Below are 18,593 nucleotides of genomic sequence, written 5' to 3'. Positions count from 1 at the left end.
GATAAAAACGTCAATTACACTCAGATACATCGTCTGTAGACATATTATCTTCCTCAGGTCTTCCTATTGGGGGTGGGCTGGGGGTGGGGGTTTGGAGGGAGAGAATCACTCCCATGATTCCCCAGCCTTGACATCATCTTTTGTTATTGTTTTGATTGAGAGCCCCCTGGTGGCGGAATTTACATACTGTGCGTTTAATGTTGACCCCACATGACAATACAATCCATAATACATTATATACAGAACTGGGAGAAAAAAGTCACACATGGCCTTGAAGCTGCAAACTAATGACATGATTTCCCCTGATCCAACATGCTGTAGTCACAAATTATGGATATATGTGGACATTATCTGCCATGTAAAGATTAGAATTTGTCTCAGAAGAGGAAACACATATTCCTCTATTTCTTCATATGACACACACACAGTGAGGTTAAACCCATGGGGGATGTGGGTCACTGCTTCTTAGCCTGCAGGTTTAGGCCTTGAACACTAATCAGACGTGGTGTTGGAATGTAGACAGTCACACATAGAAGCTTTAAGTTTCAAGAGCCGATTATTAAGACGGTTACGACCCAACACATCACCAACATGTTAACCTTAAAATCACAGCAAGCTTTGTTTAAATTTGAAGTCTATAGTACAAAAAGAAAATCCTAAACAGATACTTTTTAATTTTTCTTTTGCCACAATAATGGATTTGTTTTCATAAAACAACTATATTTACCTTTCTAATTGCCGGCAAGTGAGACATCTTGGGCAAGAAAGGGGATTAAGTGGCCCTGAATAAAGCATTAAAAGCGTTACAACTTTACACCAAGGTGGGATTATGCTTTTCCAAGGCAGATCTCTGGAGAATGTCAAATAATTAGACGGTAAAAAAGGCAACACAGATTTTAGACAAACTTTGCACTTACTTACTTCCTGGACTGCAAGCTTACACACACAATCAAGCTTTCATACTAGACCCTAGAGGAGCCTTGCACACCTGGGGTCTAGCCTTTTAGACAGTGAAATCCCTTTTTTCTTGAGTATTTCCTGCTTGCCTGCCCTGCAGTACAGATATATTGATTGAATCAAAGTAGCAGGTTGCTCAGGGGATATTTACCCTCTCTCCCTCCTGGCTCTCTGCTGCAGAAACAGGCACTCTACAAGTGTTCAACAAAGGTTTTAATTATTCGGCTGATGAACTTGTGAGAAGAAAATATTCTGGCTTTCACCTTATTTCTTTAGATGTATCTCATCTGACATAAAGCAGGCTTTGAATGAACCTCAGTATTAAGCTTGTTTGATGTCCACGGCTCCATGGATATAAAGTTTTTAATAATTGATGGATTTGGGCATCATCTGGCTGACCCTGCAATCATGCACATAATCACATTCACTGTATGTTGTGCTGTTGGGTATTGGTGTACTTGTAGTTGATGACCTTTTATTATAGAAAAGTCAACAAGCCGAATCAACATGTGATACCAGCCCCTTGAGCATCCAGCATATAAACAGTCATACCAACAAGTCTCTTCATGAGAGGGGTTTGACGTTACAAATATCATTTGTTTGTTCTTCATTTTATATGAACTTTTATAATATCTGTGAGAACATTATCTTCAAATTTCGCTATTGAAAGTTGGTAAGTCTGACCAGCTGGCATGCAGCTTCACGTTTAATTTGACATTGCTATAACTGACAGTTGGAAATGTGTAACAAACAGGAAAGTTAGGAGTCTAATTTCACTGCATAGACATGAACACTCACAGTTTGGCTTATTTTATGCGCTCTCCAGATGGGTCAGAATACTTGTAGAGCTCTGGAGAGTCCTCTTACCCTCTGTTTGTACGTGACAGAGAAGACAATCAAGAAAGAGGATGTGTTTGCAAGGAGGAGAGTGTGCCTCTGGGTGTGTTTTACAGGACAGAGCGAGGCACAGGGACAGCATATGTGTATGAGTTTGTGTGGGCAGTCATGTGTTATGCACCCAGTCTGACTGGTACCATCTGCCCTGTATCACGGGTCTGTCTGGTACTGCCCTCTCCTCTTTGGACTCTTCAAATCCTCCTTTTCGTCTTTCTCTGCAACAATTTTTTTTCTCACCTTCCACCCCCTTCTCCTCCTTTTAATGCAGCTGTATTTCTGACTGAAGCTGCACTGTTTCCACATTAGTCATTCTGTAAGCATCAGGAGAAAGGAGAGGTTATTTGTAACTTCTGCTTAAATATTTACTTGTGCATGGCCAATTGCAGCGTCATTCTGGGTCTGCTGTTGTGGAGTAGTGAGCTCTCATAATGAATGAAAAACCAAGCAGGCTAAAAGGCCACCAGTCAAGGATGTGACAAGAGGCACTGGGACAGAGGGGAAAGGACGATGTTTGTGTCACTTGGATGTCAAAATTTGAGTCTGACAGGAAAGGGAGGACAGGAGAAAAGGCTGGGAAGGAGACTAAAAATGAAGATGGCGGGGAAAAGAGAGGATGAAGATGAAAACCCTGTAGTTCATACCAACTCCCAGCTTGGCCTCATATCTCCTGTTACCATGGTGATTCAACTGCTGAAAGGCTGTCCCCTGAGACTAAAAACACAGAGGGAGAAAGCCAAAGAGAGACAGTAACACAAGGACAGGCAGAAGGGTAAAATAACAGCACAGGTGTGCCAGACAAGGACTGCACTGCAATGAAAGAACAGCATACCCTCTTTGCCACTCTGTAAACTTTGATGCTTCCAGCCAGGCTGGAGTCTTCAGAAAGTGTTAAAATAGTAGTGCCTCACCTAAAAAAGTCATTAAATGCCAAGGTTGTGTCAGCAAATGTTTCTGTAGAAGACAAAATGTTGGGTCCTGCCTCTCTTCACGTCCATGGAGATTCATTGTATCACAGTTGTAGGTCATTGTATGTCCTGTAAACCCGGTACCATTTTTCTACCCAGTTTAACCCCTGAGTTAAGAAAAATAGAAATAGCTACAATTAGACACATCCTTTTTTTATCAGCCTTCTGGCATCATACACTTAACTCAGTCTATTCACTACAGCGTGCAGACCAATGTGGGTCCCAAAATTGGATACGTAACCTGGACCCAGCCAGTGTTGTCCCAAGTTTTGGTGGAATTCCACTGTTGGTTTGCCCCAGATGAGTTGATGGAAGGCCAAAGCTGGGCTCCAAACGCTGCCCATATGGGTAGAATGTGACCCACTGGGGACCTGTCCATTATTTCTGGGTTAAATCTCTAAAACCTTCTTTCAAGACAGTACATTGCTTGCAGTTGAAATTACATGACACCAACCACAGCCCAGGCTGAGCCAATGTCCACCTAAGCAGGTTAAGCCCATACATGTCCCACTTGGATTCGTTGGCTTGGTCAGGTCAACTATATAGATTAAAGTGTGGACTAAGATTTTAAAACCGATTGAATAGTTGACTAAAATCTGAAAAACTGTCTGCTGCATGTCGAATACATGGCGTGGAAGTGTGTGGTTGAACGGCCTGTATCTCACCCTAAAAAGTCAAGTCGTTGGCGTGTAAGAAATCATGAATTGCATACATGAGACACAGATTATGTTAAATCTATGTCAACTTCAAGTAAAGGGTTACTGCGTATTTTTCAATGAAAGCATTAGAAAACAGATGAGTACGGAATTCATCTTTCTAGGCTTACAGTGGTGTATAAGCTGAGCTGCCTGTATAAACAACCCCCTCAAGTATTTCCACAAATTTTCAGTCATAATTAAACTGGTTGTTATATGCATGCTACTCACACACAAAGGCTTGCAGTACACACATGCACAAACATAACCTATGGACATGTGTTAATGGAAAGATGTCAGATTGAGAAGGGGCGCCCCTGAGCTGTTGGGGGCTCAAGGTCACCTCGGCACTACTCAGGCAGACAACTGGCGCCTCTCCAGCAACCAGACACATTTCCATACTGTGGTCCGTATTTGGACTTGATCCGGCGACCCTCAGTCCCTACAGACTGAGCTACTGCCGCACTCATTTTCCACCCTAAAACAGTAATGTGTATAATTAATGCATCTGAAAATATGTGACATTAATTATATTCTCAATGTACTCAGCCATATTACTAACTGTCCATAACTAATGTCACATAACTATACCACTGAACTGACCAGTGACATTAAAACTAAATGCTCTCTCTCCCTCTCTTTGCCTCTCTCTCTCTGTCTCTCTCTTTCTCTCTCACTCTCATTCACTCTTTTTCTGCTCTCTCTCTCTCTCTCCCTCTCTCTCTCTCTCTCCACAGCTGTATCATTCATGAGACACAGCGCATCAGCCTTTGGATTTGCCGTGAGTCCCACCTCCATTTCCTACTCCCCCCCATTATTTCCATTGATCAATTAGTCATAAATTCAGGCTCTGTGATTTATTAATGAATTCTGGTACTAAAGTGTCATTGGTCCCTTTATCTCCAAGGTAACAAGTCAAGAACAGAGACTGGCCATAGAGCAAAAGGTGTAATATCTCAATGCCTCTGTGGTTCCTAAAAATATCATCTGGTTCCACCCAAATAAAGCTTCCTATCTCTACTTATTATTTAGAAGAAATGACTTAGAGTGTGATTAGTTTAAAAAAAAAAAAAAAACAGACTTCAGTCCCCCCAGACTTCAAGTGAAAATGAAGGTATCCATAACCCCAGAGAGGGAAGCTTGATTAACATAATTTGATTAAAAATGTTATAAACTATAATCTGCAGTGCTCGCTATCTTTTTTGGTAGAGATTGTATTTTAATTAGCAAGTGCTCTGCTGTCTATGGAAGTTTTATTAAAGCTTCAATGAGACTATGAAATGATATAACCCAGCACAAAGGGGACAGATCTCAGCAACTGATCCCCCCATAGTGTTAGAAGCTATTAGGATGAAAGCTGGCATTTTATTTTAGATTTACAGGTACTCTTTAAAACTCCTGTCACAGTTCACCATGTAGCTTCAGGGGTCAAACGACTTTCTCAAGTCTTTTCTGAGACAGAAAAACTGAGAAATATAGTCAAAAAAGTCATTTATTATATTGATAAGAATGTTTGTCACAAGCCACACCTGGCGCAATATAGAAGTAGATATAGACAGCCTCTCGATCTTCAAGCAGCCCCTGTATGATTTGTAGTTTAGCATTACGTGGAGATTTAAAGGTGCCAGATGAGATCTGAACTGTCTTCAGTATTTTATGTATCCGTTCCTATATTCTTACCTGCAATTAGTTACATCTGTATTTGTCACAATATTTGAATTTGAGTTTGTCTTGACTGTTCTGATCAAATTAGAGTGGGTCCAGATAAACTTGTTGTTTTCAGATATAAAAGACAAAAATGAAAGCTTGAATTGCTTGTAATGAGTAAAAATAATTTTCCAATGCAGCAAGCTAATTATAAGTAATAAGTGTCTTGAAATGAGATTAGTTGACTAATTTAGGTAGTTGTTTTGGCTTACAATATTTGTAATGAGATTATTATTTTTTGACTTGACATTAGACAAATACACTATCTAAAATTTTACTTTTTGCAGTTCAATACCAAAGAAATGATTGTGATACTTGCAACATAATGTCAGCACACATGAGGTTTGTAAGAGAATGGTTGTGCATGTCGTTTTTAAGCATTAAAATAGCAGTGATATGGAAACATGTAAGCACATTGTATCATATGCAATTGATTTTGAAGTACAAGGTTCAAAATATCATATGGTTTATGAAGCTGCTTTTTGAAAAATATTTCCTCTTTGTGTTAATCGGTGCTGCAGCTAAGGTTTAAAAAAAAGTCTGATTTATTAAGACCTTGTAACGATACAACCTCTCATGTCTGTTTCTGTTGTAGTTTGATGCCACGCTGGACGTTGTATCATCATTCATTGTCATCTGGCGCTACAGCAATGCAGCAGCTGTGCACTCTGCGCACAGAGAGTATATGTGAGTATGGAAAAAACATCCTGCTGAGTTTAATTAATGTGTGATTAATGATGCCGTGTGATGCAGCTTGAGGATACTTTCCTCCTCTTGCACCAAAGTCAGACAGTAACCCCCTGATTTTTTTTTTTTTTTAATGATTCAAAAGATTCAGCATCTGAGTCTAGTTTTGCATATTGTTTGAGATATTGATGATTAATATAAATGATGGCATTAATAATTTTAGACAGTAATTAAATGCCTGGTTTCACAAATGAAAGAATGTGCCACAACAAATGGTGATTAAAGTTTTATTGATGTGATGAAAGCATTTAGTGGATAATGATGAATAGATTTAGGAGGGGATTGGATAATAGAGTTAAACAGGTAATTTCTCCTGGCCTGTTTAGACTAATAAGACTTAGCGAAGGAAAGTGGAAACTTAGCGCACAGTTGTCTCTCAGGTGTTCCTAGCCTAGATGCAACCAGGAGAAGAGATGGAAAAAAAAGACAGTTAGATGACAAAAATAAATTCTTTGGGGGGTTTTGCTCCTCCTGGAGCACTCCACAAAAGCTCCTGTGTCCCCCTGGGTTAAAGTATCCAAGTCTGTGAACTCTATTAGTGGTATGAAACCCATCTTTGCAAAGCTATTTCTATATTTCATGTTTTGATGGTGGTGGTAAGTTCTTGTTTATGATCTCTCATACTGTAGGGATTCAGCTGAGATATGGGGACTGAAATAGATAGGGTGGGAAAAAAAATGTTGTGCTTGCAAGGTTGAGATATTGTTTTTCTGTATCTACTTGCCCACACTCCATGTTTTATTGTCCCAGTTATGGTGAAAAAAGAAAGAAATATGCTGAAAGAATACAGCCAAATCATTGGTTCTGAGGATGTGAAGCCGCGTATTAAAAGGCCCTTAGTTATGTTGAGCATGCAGCTGGAAATATCTGATTCTTTAATGTCTTTATTAGAAGGTGGGAAGGAGGCAAATAATTACATGAACTGAACAATGTGACTCATCTGCAGGGGCGTGTGCAGACGTTTTTGACTGGGGTGGCCCAACTGTGGCACTAACTTACAGTATACAGGGGTGGCCTGAAGTGTGATGTGTACACAAACACAAACTATAAATATGAACCATTAACCCTTTCTAACCTCACCAATGATATGTACTTCATAACACAATAAAATGGCGAGATTAGCGTAACTTTTTAATGACACTAAAAGAAGATGTATGTTTGTAGATGTATGTCTTATGAAATAGAGGTGCAATGTTTCTATTAACAGTTTAATGTAAAAACAAAAGAAAACATGCTACATTGATATGAAAAGAAAAATACTAGCAGCCTTTGCAAAAAAATATCCTAATAGTTGGTTTTAACATGAGTCCTGCCTCTGACGGGGATAATAGCCAATCAGTTCAGAAGTGTTGGAGTGGCACCTGGGGTGGCCAATCACATTTCTGGGATGGCCCTGGCCACCCCTCTGGACACGCCCCTGCTCTGTGTCTGTGCATATCTGCTAATAACAAGCCTGTTAGCACACCAGTTTTAGAACAGCTGTAGATCAGCTGGAAACGATAGGTGGCTGTCAGGTTACTCAGAGTCTTTATCAAAAGCACCTCTGCTTAGCTCAGGGGTGTCACACATGATAAAGAGCAAGTTGATACTTAAGCATCTGTTTATAGACACACAAATACACACAAAGACTGAATGTTCGTAAATTGTTTTTCCTCACCTTGTGTAGAGAAATCCACTACAGGGACGCAACACTCATAGCCCATGTATACACACATATACACAATCTTTACAACAACAAACATGTCCACACACTGAAGCCACAAGTGAGACCATGTGTTTCAGAGTTATAGATTTACTAGAAGTTTTCCAGTTTTGGGTGGGGTTATTTTTTCTGGTTCATGCCAAACTTTTGGCCCACCCCTCATAGGATTCCCAGATATGGCTTGACTAATACTATAATGCTGGAAAAAAGTTAAACAAAAATGTTGTAAGACCACAGTGAGACTTTGGGGCAACAGAATGTCTCACTGACAGAATAGACACAGGAGAATAAGAGACACAGAAATAGGATGCATACATAAGGACTGTCTGGGACGGAGATTTAGGAACCTTAAATATGTTCCAAAGCTTTATTCAGCTATTTATGATTTGGCAATAGCTGCTTGTCAGTTGGCACTTGACAGTTTTGTCAATGCATGCATGCTTGGTGCATTTTATTTCCATTGTATAGCCGAAACTTCCGATCCTGACACTGAGGTCTTTCCAAGTGTTTCTTCGAAAATTGTGCAGATCTTGAAAGTTATTTTTCTCTCTCACCAAGTTATTATTGTTTCATTGAGACCAACTACCATCAGTAAAGGAACTTAAATGAGCCGACCAGAGTTCGGTCTACCTCAGAATACAAACTGACATCCACCTTGTAAATAGCAACGTGCCAGCCTGCATCTGGCTCTTAAAGGGAATGAGAGCTGACACTCTGATTGGGTTCAACATGTTATGTGCAAAACACACCTACAGTATGTATAATCAAGCTACATAATCCACCCTGTTTCACATTTTGCGTCTGGCTCTGCAAACAGATTTTGCTTCATGTAAATACCAAAATATATTCTGAGACAAATCGCCTTGTCTCTCTGTTCTGCAGTGAGATAGAGAGGATGCACATATTGTAATTCAGGCTCATGTAGTAGATTTGTCTGAAGAAATAAATGATCCAGCTATATTGAAGTGATGATTCTATCTTTTTGTAATGATGCAAAATGATGAAGTGTGCATGAGCAACCTGTATCCCAGACAGATGCAAACCTTAATTTTGTTATCTCTAAAACTTTTTTCATACATAATAAACCTTCACCATACTGCATTTTGGCCAAATCATTACATATTAATAGTATAATAAGCAGCTTTGAAAACAGCCAGAGACTAAATACAGGGGGCAATCAAACACAGGTGAGACTAACGAGACACAGGTGAGGATAATAAGGACAATCAAGAAGGAAGGGAACCAGACGAGAGGAAGTAACCCTAGACCAGAAACACTGAAGGGCAAAAACTACAATATAAAACAGGAAACACTAAAGACTAAACTCAAGAGCAAGAACATATGAACAGGAAAATACACCCAGGAATTAGAGAGACACAATGATAAAAAATGACAAAATAAAACAAGAAACAACAAAAAAAACTAGGAATAAACAGTTAAAGCAAGAGTAAATCATGACAATATATTATTTTCAAAGTTCTGTTAATTTGGTTGTGATTAAAGCCAGTGGGCAGAAGTTGTTAACAGCTGAATATCTTTTGATTTTCTGATAAAATGTTCCTTTAACATTTCAAAGATATAAAAAAAAAACTGCAGACGGCTACTTTAGACCATCTTGTTTGGAATACTTTGACATTTTTTAAAATTTATCCTGTGCTGCAGAAGGGACATTTTAAATGACCCTGATTCAATGCAAGAAGAAGAAACAAGAACTGGAAGAAAGTGTTGAGTTTTCCAAAACTTCCCTGTGGCAGGATTGGCAAAGTGGTCACACTCACTGCAGCTAACTCATACTGCTCTGTGTTTGTCTGTGTTTCTGCAGAGCATGTGTCGTTCTAGGAGTTTTGTTCGTCCTCTCCTCCCTGTGCATCCTGGGAAAGGCCATCCATAACTTGGCAACGAGGATGCCACCAGAAGTGGTAAGACTACACACAGACAAACAACACGGCACTCTTCATGGGAATTCTATTAATGATATTAAACATTATTAATGTTTCATGCTTAAAAATGTGCAAACACAAGACCTCTGTGGAACTAAAGACTGATTCACAAGATACATATGTTGAATTGCTGATTTCCATCAAGCTTTAGAAAGGCTGCATCCTACAAATCCAATTATGGAACTCAGTTGAGCCTCTCATTTGATCACCTCCTCCTCTACTTCAAACTCAAAATCTTTCATATACCATTTTTCAGAAGCTTCTCCAAAGGCAAAGCTTCTAAGAAATAGATCATACATGCTGTGAAGTGAATCTTATCATAAGTCATTCCTTGTGTTTGTAAAATCCGTAGACTGACTCTATAAAGTGGTAATGTATGAACATGTGTGTCCACATATAAAACAGAAGGTATAGAGTGATGTGAAGACTGGCATCGACGGAATTCTCACCAAAGCACCAGAACCTTCTGCCAGAGTTTTGAAGAATGTGTGTTATATGCTATTGCAGTGGTTCCCAAAGTGAGGAGATAACTTCCAAATGAGCTACACAGTGGTGCAGTGGTTAGCGCTGTTGCCCCCGTGCATGTGTGGGTTCTCGCCGGCTTCCTCCCACACTCCAAAGACATGCTCGGGTCAATTGGTGACTCTTAATTTGCCGTAGGTGTGAATGTGAGTGTGGCTGATTGTCTGTCTTAATATGTCAGCCCTGTGATTGACTGGTGAACTGTGCAGGGTGTAACCCGCTTCTCGCTTAATGACAGCCCCCGCAACAGGAAAAGCGGTATAGATAATGGATGGATTGACGTTAGACCCATTATAGTACAAATAGATACAAAAAAGTATTAGTTTTGTGTTGTTCTTTTGTGTTACCAGTCTTTGGATCAGCCTGTTAGTGTTGTACACCTAAACCACTTCAAGGAACAGTTGGGGTCCTTAGTCACTCTTATTTTGGCGGTCGCAAGCTGAAAAGTTTGGGGACTCCTGCGCTGTAGGACAAAACTATCTCAAAACAATTAAATATAATACTTTGATTCTTCTGACACGATTCAGTTTTCTCAACCACGATGCTTGCCCTCTGACAGACTCTAGAATCGCCACTGGCAATGAGTTAGGGTAAACCTGGGTTAGGGTTAGGGTTAGGGTAAACCTGGGTTAGGGTTAGGGCAAACCTGGGTTAGGGTTAGGGTAAACCTGGGTTTAAGTATTTGTCTGTCAGTTCGGATTCTGCAAAATACATTTGCTTATTTTCATTTAAATGAAGTTCAAAATCTATTTTAGTTTACCAATGCAACACAGTGCAGCTGTTAAAAAATCACATTGAGTTTGGGCTTCATATTTTGAGAAAAATACTCTCAGTAGCTGCTGCAAGTCCCCCAACAATACGAACAATGTGTTTCTGTTTAAAAACAGGTGCATGTGTGCATGTAGCAGTCTAGATCACACTACATCCTTGCACACATGTTCACACAATAACAACACAGGCCACAAACACAATCAAATGACAATTTCCAGGTGCCTGGAGCCCCACATACATGCTCAAATAGGATGAATATAACATATAATACATGTACACAGAGAGCGATGCACAAATACACACACACACACACACACACACACACACACACACCATTGATGTTGGTGAGGAGGTATCTTTTTTTAGCCCTCTGCTGTGGCTCGTTTGACGTCAGAGTTTTCCTCTCCCTGCACCTGACTTTTTGACTCTTCGACACAGACACGCACGCACACTTTCTTTTTAATGTCAACATCACCCTCCCCTCTGTACGTCTCTCTGGAGGTGTTAAGACTATGAATAAGGTCCCAAAATACTCCCGTCTTTTTGTTGCTGAGGTACGGCCCAGCTCTGCTATCGTCACAGTGTTTGGGGCGTGTCCACGGCATCCTTTCCAGTCCTGTGATTTGAATCATCCCATTTGATTTATAAATGATTTAACCTCCACCATCTGTCCATTTTAATAACAAGAGAGAACAGCCAGATTTGTATTCTCCACAAAAAAAAACAAAAAACAATTAGTCCAATTTTAAGTTTCCATCAGTGTAGTTTCAAAGTATTAAGTTCTCTGAAGCAGGATTTGGTCACAGGCAAGCATTGCACTAAAATCCCAAAATATCTCTGCATTTGACTGTTGATGTTTTCATGCTCGGCTCAGTTTATTTTCGAGTTTCAGAACAGCAGTGAGCTGAGAGGAAATTTTGAGACTGTCGGGCTCTTTAACAACATCAAGGAGGATCTTAAAAGCACCCTGTGGAGTTTTCCTATAAACAGACAAAAATGTGTTGTCTGTACTCCGGAGGCCTTACACAAAATGTTGAATACATTTTCTTCCCATCATAAATGAACAATTTGTGAAAAGCAGATTTTATTTTAATACATTCAGACCTGCTAGCAGTCTTCTTGTTCCTTGGCTTTGCATGGATACCTTCCTTTCTTGGCTTATACCAATGATTGATGGAAGAGGGTTAAAATCCTCAATCAGAATGATGTACTTTAATACGGATTGTGTGCATACTTATTGGTGTCCATCTGGATACAGACAACACACATAGTGATATAACATTTGTCCATAGTACCTCTGGTGGTCATTACTCCATAGGATGCATGTACAGAAGAAGAAAAATCTGCAAGTAAAGTGGCAAAAGTAGTGCATAACATTTTTACCTGCTCATTTATGCTCCAGTTTTTAACTTTTTTTAAAAAGTACTTTACATTGAGTTGGTTTATAGTCGTAGCTTTCTGTTTCATAAACTATTCAATGAGGATGTAGGCCTTGACATTTATAATCATTAATACTTGTTGTTAGATATGAACCCAGAAGTGGATACAGATGCAATGTGAAGGTTTGAAGTAGATATTTTTCAGGGCAGAGGTCTGGCAGGAGGCTGGACTGACTGGCTGGCTAGTTTGGTCTGAGTGAATGAGTCTGAGTGACTTTTGACACTGATGTTCTGTTGTTTGACTTGGTGATCTTCAGAGTTGAGCTGTATGCAGGTGAAGTCAAACACTGGAAAAACACAATGAAATAAACTCTGACAAAACTGCACAGAGCAGCTGATAAACACTGCCACTGAGTAGACAGACACAGGCAGAGGATGGAGCAGAAACCAGGATTCTTATACTGAGCAGATGAGTTGATGAGTAGCAGGTGTGTGATCCGGCAGGGTGGGCTGCCCACTGCACGGGTGGGTGGTGGTGGGGGGGGGGGGGGGTTCTGTGACTTGCTCAAGGGCAGTGAAGGGGCACCTCTCCAGCTACCAGACAACTTTCCAGACTTTGTCCACATCTGGATTTGAGCCTGTAACCCTCCAGTTCCCAACCCAAGTCCCTACAGACTGAGCTAACGCCGCCCCATTATTTAATAGTACTGCGCTTGCAGCATTTCCAATGTAGGTTACTGACAGAAGTTAGCTACAACTTAGCTAGAAAACACACATACACAGCATAGCTCAGCAGAACATTTTAACAAAGTGAGGAACAAGGGATTAGCGTTGGTGAAGGTAAAGTGAAGATAAAACAGAAAAACAGTGTGTTGGCTTTTTTGTGAATATAATGAGTGAAGGATGCCGACGAACCAAGTGTGTGTCTTGATCATTTTTAAGTGCATCTTCTATAGTGTGAAACATGACTCACTAAAGCCCCCTTGACCACAAATCAAAGGAGATCAAGTCAAGAGACTGAAGCTGAAGCAGGTTTGAAGGCAGCAGCAGCCACTCTGCAGACTGTGTTTGATGCTCCAGTGCCATTATGTTAATGGAAACTCTGGATGTTAGGTCTCAGAGGAGTTTCCTGACACCAGCAAGAGCCTATTACCACTGCCTGTCTCTTTGACATTCTCCCTCTTCTCTTCCCCGTCTTATTCCCTCGTTTTTCAACATCCACTGCCTCACCTGGTTTCTGCTTCTCTTTCATTTTGAATAAAGTTGATGGTTTTCCTGCAAAGAATTGTACATACAACCTAAACCCGGGTCTATCTGTTTCACCTTCAAAACTTTTGAGCAGCGCTTTGTATGTATTTGTCCTCTGATCAATGTTGTGTAAAAACATGCAAATAAAGATTCTGTACTGTCATATGCTGGATTATTATTGGCAACATCTGATTGATTAGTTTGCGTAAGAGTGATCTGAAGCATCTGGCTCTGTCTTTTTATGTAAAATATTGTCACTGACTGCTAGGCTTGGCTGAAATTGGATATTCAGGATGATAAAGGATAGTTTCATATATTTTTTATCTAATTTCTGCCTATTTTCTCCCTCTTTAACCTTTCTTCTCTTTTTTCTGTCCCATCTACCCGTATCCTATCCTAATTTCCCTCCTCTCTCATCATTATCCCTGTCTCTTTCTGTAACCTCTCCCTAAAAGTGCACCTGTCTGCCTCCATTACAATGACTGTGTTCTCTGCTTTGCTGCTTTCAGACTCTCATATTTGTCATTCATAGCATCTCTCTCTCTTTCTCTCTGTGTATCCACCTTTTGGCTCTTTTGGCAGAAACAAGCTCTTTCACTCAGGTCTTCATCAAACAGCAGTCAGAGGTGATTTATCATACCAGCAGTGATCTGTTTATGTGTTCTCTTTTTATATGTTTGCAGAACAGCATGTGTGGCTGAAAGAGGCAGGAATGAATGATGAAAACTGAACTTTTTAGAGGAGGGGAGGTAGAATCTGCTGTTTGAATTGGATGTTTGAAGGTGTTATCGACTCTACTTTGGAAAGATTTCCTGTCCTGATGTAAATTGAACAGAAGCAACACAGCATCAATACTGTAAAGTGTTGTTACCTTGGGGAACACGGCTGTAAAATCCCATCAAGTGGACAGAGAGATGAAGAAAATCAGGTATCCTGATTCCCATCACGTCCTGGGTTGCTGCTCTCATGGCAGGCTGTCTGTGTCAAGTGCCTGATTAAACATAGAGTCTTGAGATTGGCTGTACCTGCCTCTGTGCTGCATGCAGAGAGGATAACAAACACTGATGCAAAAAAAATACATGCATAAACTGCAACAGCAACCTCTGTAACATAAAGAGTATAACATTAAAGGAAAGAGCACTTTAAAGCAGGCTCGGAGTTATGGATGGGCCTTAAGGGCCTGGGCCCGCCCACTTGTGCTGTTGGCCCGCCCTTATGACTTGGAGAAGATATTTTCCTTACTTATATGTTTATAGATTCCTATTTGATATTTGAATGCCATTTCACACCAAAATAGTTTCCCCCTTAAAAAATGTAAAGACATTGTAATTTTCCTGCTGTCATAGTGTGAGGTCTTGACCAATCAAATCAGGCCATTTTATGCTACCCAGGCTTGTAAAAGCAGCACAGGCAAGGGCCGAGGCACTCTTTATCATTACTTTTGTATTGAGCATTGAGGGCAGCATGTCAATTAATATGTGAGTAGTTGACAAACAAAAGGATGTCACTATTTCTTAAATGTTTTATAGTAACATCATGAGCAAGTTATTTTACATTTGAGAAAAACTGTTTCAACCTCATTTATTATCAGTCCCAGCCAAAGTTTCGTGGGCATATCCAAAATTGGATTCCTGGCGAAAAATTAAGATTCAGATTTCAAGTGTCCTTTATTGTCAGTCTGACTCTCTACCAGACAGGTAAAGAGTAGAACGAAATTCTGTTGCATCATGCTCAAGATGCTGAACAAATAAAAAATATATATTTCTGTATGTAAAAAAGGGATCAATAGAAAAAATTAATAATCCTGTGAAAGGTAAAAAGTGTATGTACACACAGAGAGAACAGTGAGTGTGATATATACTCACTGTATGTACATGAGGGAAAAACTTGAAGGTGCATTGCAGACAGTAACTATCAGTAAAAAGCAGTGAGGTACATGTATGAAAACACTGCAATTAGTTGTATTTAATATTTAAACCTGAGATACTAAAGACAGTTATGTTATCATGATAAATTAAATACAGTAAGATAGTTGATTTTGTGCAGCTCTGTAGCTGTGCGTGTTGGAAAAAAGCATCATAAGTGACATAAATCTTATTTAGCTGCAAACTGAACAGCAATTATTTGCATTTCTTATTTTGTGTGGCTTTTTGCCTTTATTGGATAGTATAGCTGAAGCGAGACAGGAAATGTTGGGTGGAGAGAGTGGGGGATGAAATGCATTAAATGGCCGAGGTCGGATTTGAACCCACAGCTGCTGTGATGAGGTCTATTGCCTCTACACATGGGGCGCGCAACCGCTAGGCTATCTGGCGCCCCAATCATAAAAATAAGTCATAAAAAAGTCCTGACCGATATTTTAAGAAAAAGGGACTTGGGTTGGGAACTGGAGGGTTACAGGCTCAAATCCAGATGTGGACGAAGTCTGGAAAGTTGTCTGGTAGCTGGAGAGGTGCCCCTTCACTGCCTTTGAGCAAGTCACAGAACCCCCCCACCACCCACCCGTGCAGTGGGTGGTGGGGGGTTCTGTGACTTGCGTGGGTGTGCAGTGGGCAGCCCACCTTGCCGGATCACACACCTGCTACTCATCAACTCATCTGCTCAGTATAAGAATCCTGGTTTCTGCTCCATCCTTTAAAAAAAAAAAAAAAAAAAGGTGTTGTCTGAAAAAAAAATAAAGCTGAATTTCTCTCATTGTACCAAGATTCTCTTGTTCTTTTCCCTTCCCCTGTTGGGTCCAATTAATTCAGAAAAAGAGACACTCTGGGGTCAAGTTCTATTTTTTGCTGAGTCTGTTTGAGACTGAATTTGAAAACACCAGACCTTGGCTTCACTTAGAGGCGTCATCTGTATGACCTTGGGTTGATGCACCAAGTCAAGCATGTCTGTATTATTAATGTTTGAGCTGACGAAATCTTTTTGGGTCATTCTGTCTGCCTGCTAATGCTCTTAGTGTCTGCTCTAAAGATAACGTGAAGCTTTTTTTTTTTGCGTCTGTTTGTACTCTTTATCTTTCTCCTCTTTAAATGGTTTATGCACATGTTTTAACACAATTTATGACACAAATGCAAAAATGACCGGCTGTTTTTTTTGTTTTTTTTAATTTTGTCTTCCCTGTTTGTTTGCTTTTCTAGGATGACTTCCTGTACAGTGTGTCTATAGTGAGCGGGTTCACGTGTTCGCTGCTGGCTGTAGTCAAGTTCTGGCTAGGGAGAGTGCTAACTAGCCGTGCACTCATCACTGACGGTAGAGTACAAACACACACACACGCGCACACACACACACACACACTTGAATTATCTTGATAACATTGAAGTTCTGCAAAAAGTGGCACAATGTATTCTGATTCTTTACTTAAATGCAACTAGCAACACCACTATGTATGAACATAGTAACAAATGTACCTAAAGTATTAAAGGTAAAATATTTTTATACATAAGCAGTAATTTTTTAAGCAAAACAGCACTGAGGACATTGAAGCAGTCAGTGGTTTAGCCAGTCTAGAGAGCAATTTTTACTTTTTTATCTACTGTTTGTTGGACAATTTACTGTAACAATAAATCACATTTAAGTGTGCGTTATTCTGCATGTTATTAGAAGCTATTAATCATTAAATGTTGTTGTTGTAAAAGTAGGAGAATACAGAAGCATAAAACATAAATACACTGATACTGAATTAAGTATAAAATTTATGAAATCAAGAAGGAAACAAAAACACAGCATCATCACTAAAACCCCAAAACATTGTTTGTATATTTATTTCTGTGTTGGATTAAGTTGCTCTCTCAACTGAACAGAGAGAACTAATAGGTTATGACCCCACTGGTTGGCCATAGACACAGGCACATGTGCACGCACGCACACACACACACACACACACACACACACACACACACACACACACACACACACACACACACACACACACACACACACACACACACACACACACACACACACACTGCTATTCCCAGGTCTCAGAACACACGGGGCATCAATCCAATAAACCTGAGGTTGCTGTTCTTGGAGCCTGGATTTATTTCCCACAAGACTATACACTTACTGCAGGCGGACAAATAACCCAGTGTGCTGGCTTTCACACAAGGAGAAATGTAATTATAAAATAACATCAGCAGCTACAGCATAGCTCATATACAGGAGGTGTAGTCAACACTTAATTTAGCTATAGCCATTCATGCTTAAAGGTTATATAAGACTTCTACATGTTAATGTTTCTGGTCTGCCATCTATGAATGAGGTAAAAGTTCTAATCCATAATGTTGGGTTGTTTGTTTTTATTTTACAATTTGATACTACTCTTAGTCCATACAGCAAATATGAGCTGATACAGACAGTAGCCGATATGTTTAGTTTACCATGTAGATTGGAAACAAGGGGAAACAGCTTCACTGTTAACTGGCATCTTTTGATCAGCTTGCTTTGTGACCTCACCTTGACAAAAGAACTTAAGGGAGTTACTGCAGCCAGCTAAAAAGAAGTAGTCGCATGTTTCTCCAGGTGGAGTGCAATTTCTTAATGATGATTCAGGATGCATATTTTAGTATGTTAGCTTAATGGTAACACCTACCGGAAAATTATTATAACTTGTCAACAGAATTAGCTTCACACCTTGGTCATTTTACCACAATTCATAGGCCCCTTTTCTTAACGTCAGAATAATGGTCACTGTTTCCATCATCCTCTAGCCATCTTGATAGCGGAAAAAAAGTACCTCAAATGTGTTATGTGACTATTTCTTTAACAGCCAACCCTAATTCAGAGTTGTGCGATAAACAGATTATGCTCAACTTCATGCATTGGTCAGATAAGATCTGCATAAATCTGTTGTAATTCAGTAGCAATAACTTAAATATGACATTTTCATATTTTTTGTGTTTTTCAGGGTTTAACTCTCTGGTAGGAGCTATTATGGGATTTTCCATTCTGATCAGCGCTGAAGTCTTCAAGCATGATACTGACGTCTGGTTTCTGGATGGTACAATTGGAGTTCTTATCGGACTCACCATTTTGGCATATGGTGTCAAGTAAGAGATCCTTTCTAC

At 39.8% G+C, this 18,593-nt stretch overlaps 1 protein-coding gene across 1 annotated transcript in view; it reads left to right on the top strand.

The window, feature by feature from the left end:
* The window catches only part of LOC132987024 (transmembrane protein 163a-like), a 74,927-nt gene that overhangs the window by 51,522 nt on the left and 4,812 nt on the right, over positions 1–18,593 (top strand). The window contains exons 3-7 of the mRNA XM_061053790.1: positions 4,252–4,295; positions 5,817–5,908; positions 9,493–9,589; positions 16,665–16,776; positions 18,434–18,575. Coding sequence (XP_060909773.1) covers positions 4,252–4,295; positions 5,817–5,908; positions 9,493–9,589; positions 16,665–16,776; positions 18,434–18,575 — 487 coding nt within the window. The remainder of the gene's footprint in view (positions 1–4,251; positions 4,296–5,816; positions 5,909–9,492; positions 9,590–16,664; positions 16,777–18,433; positions 18,576–18,593) is intronic.

The sequence above is a fragment of the Labrus mixtus genome, chromosome 13 (assembly GCF_963584025.1).
Source record: "Labrus mixtus chromosome 13, fLabMix1.1, whole genome shotgun sequence".
NCBI lineage: Eukaryota > Metazoa > Chordata > Actinopteri > Labriformes > Labridae > Labrus > Labrus mixtus.
Note: the sequence above shows the minus strand (reverse complement) of the source record. Positions and strands in the feature narration are given on the sequence as shown.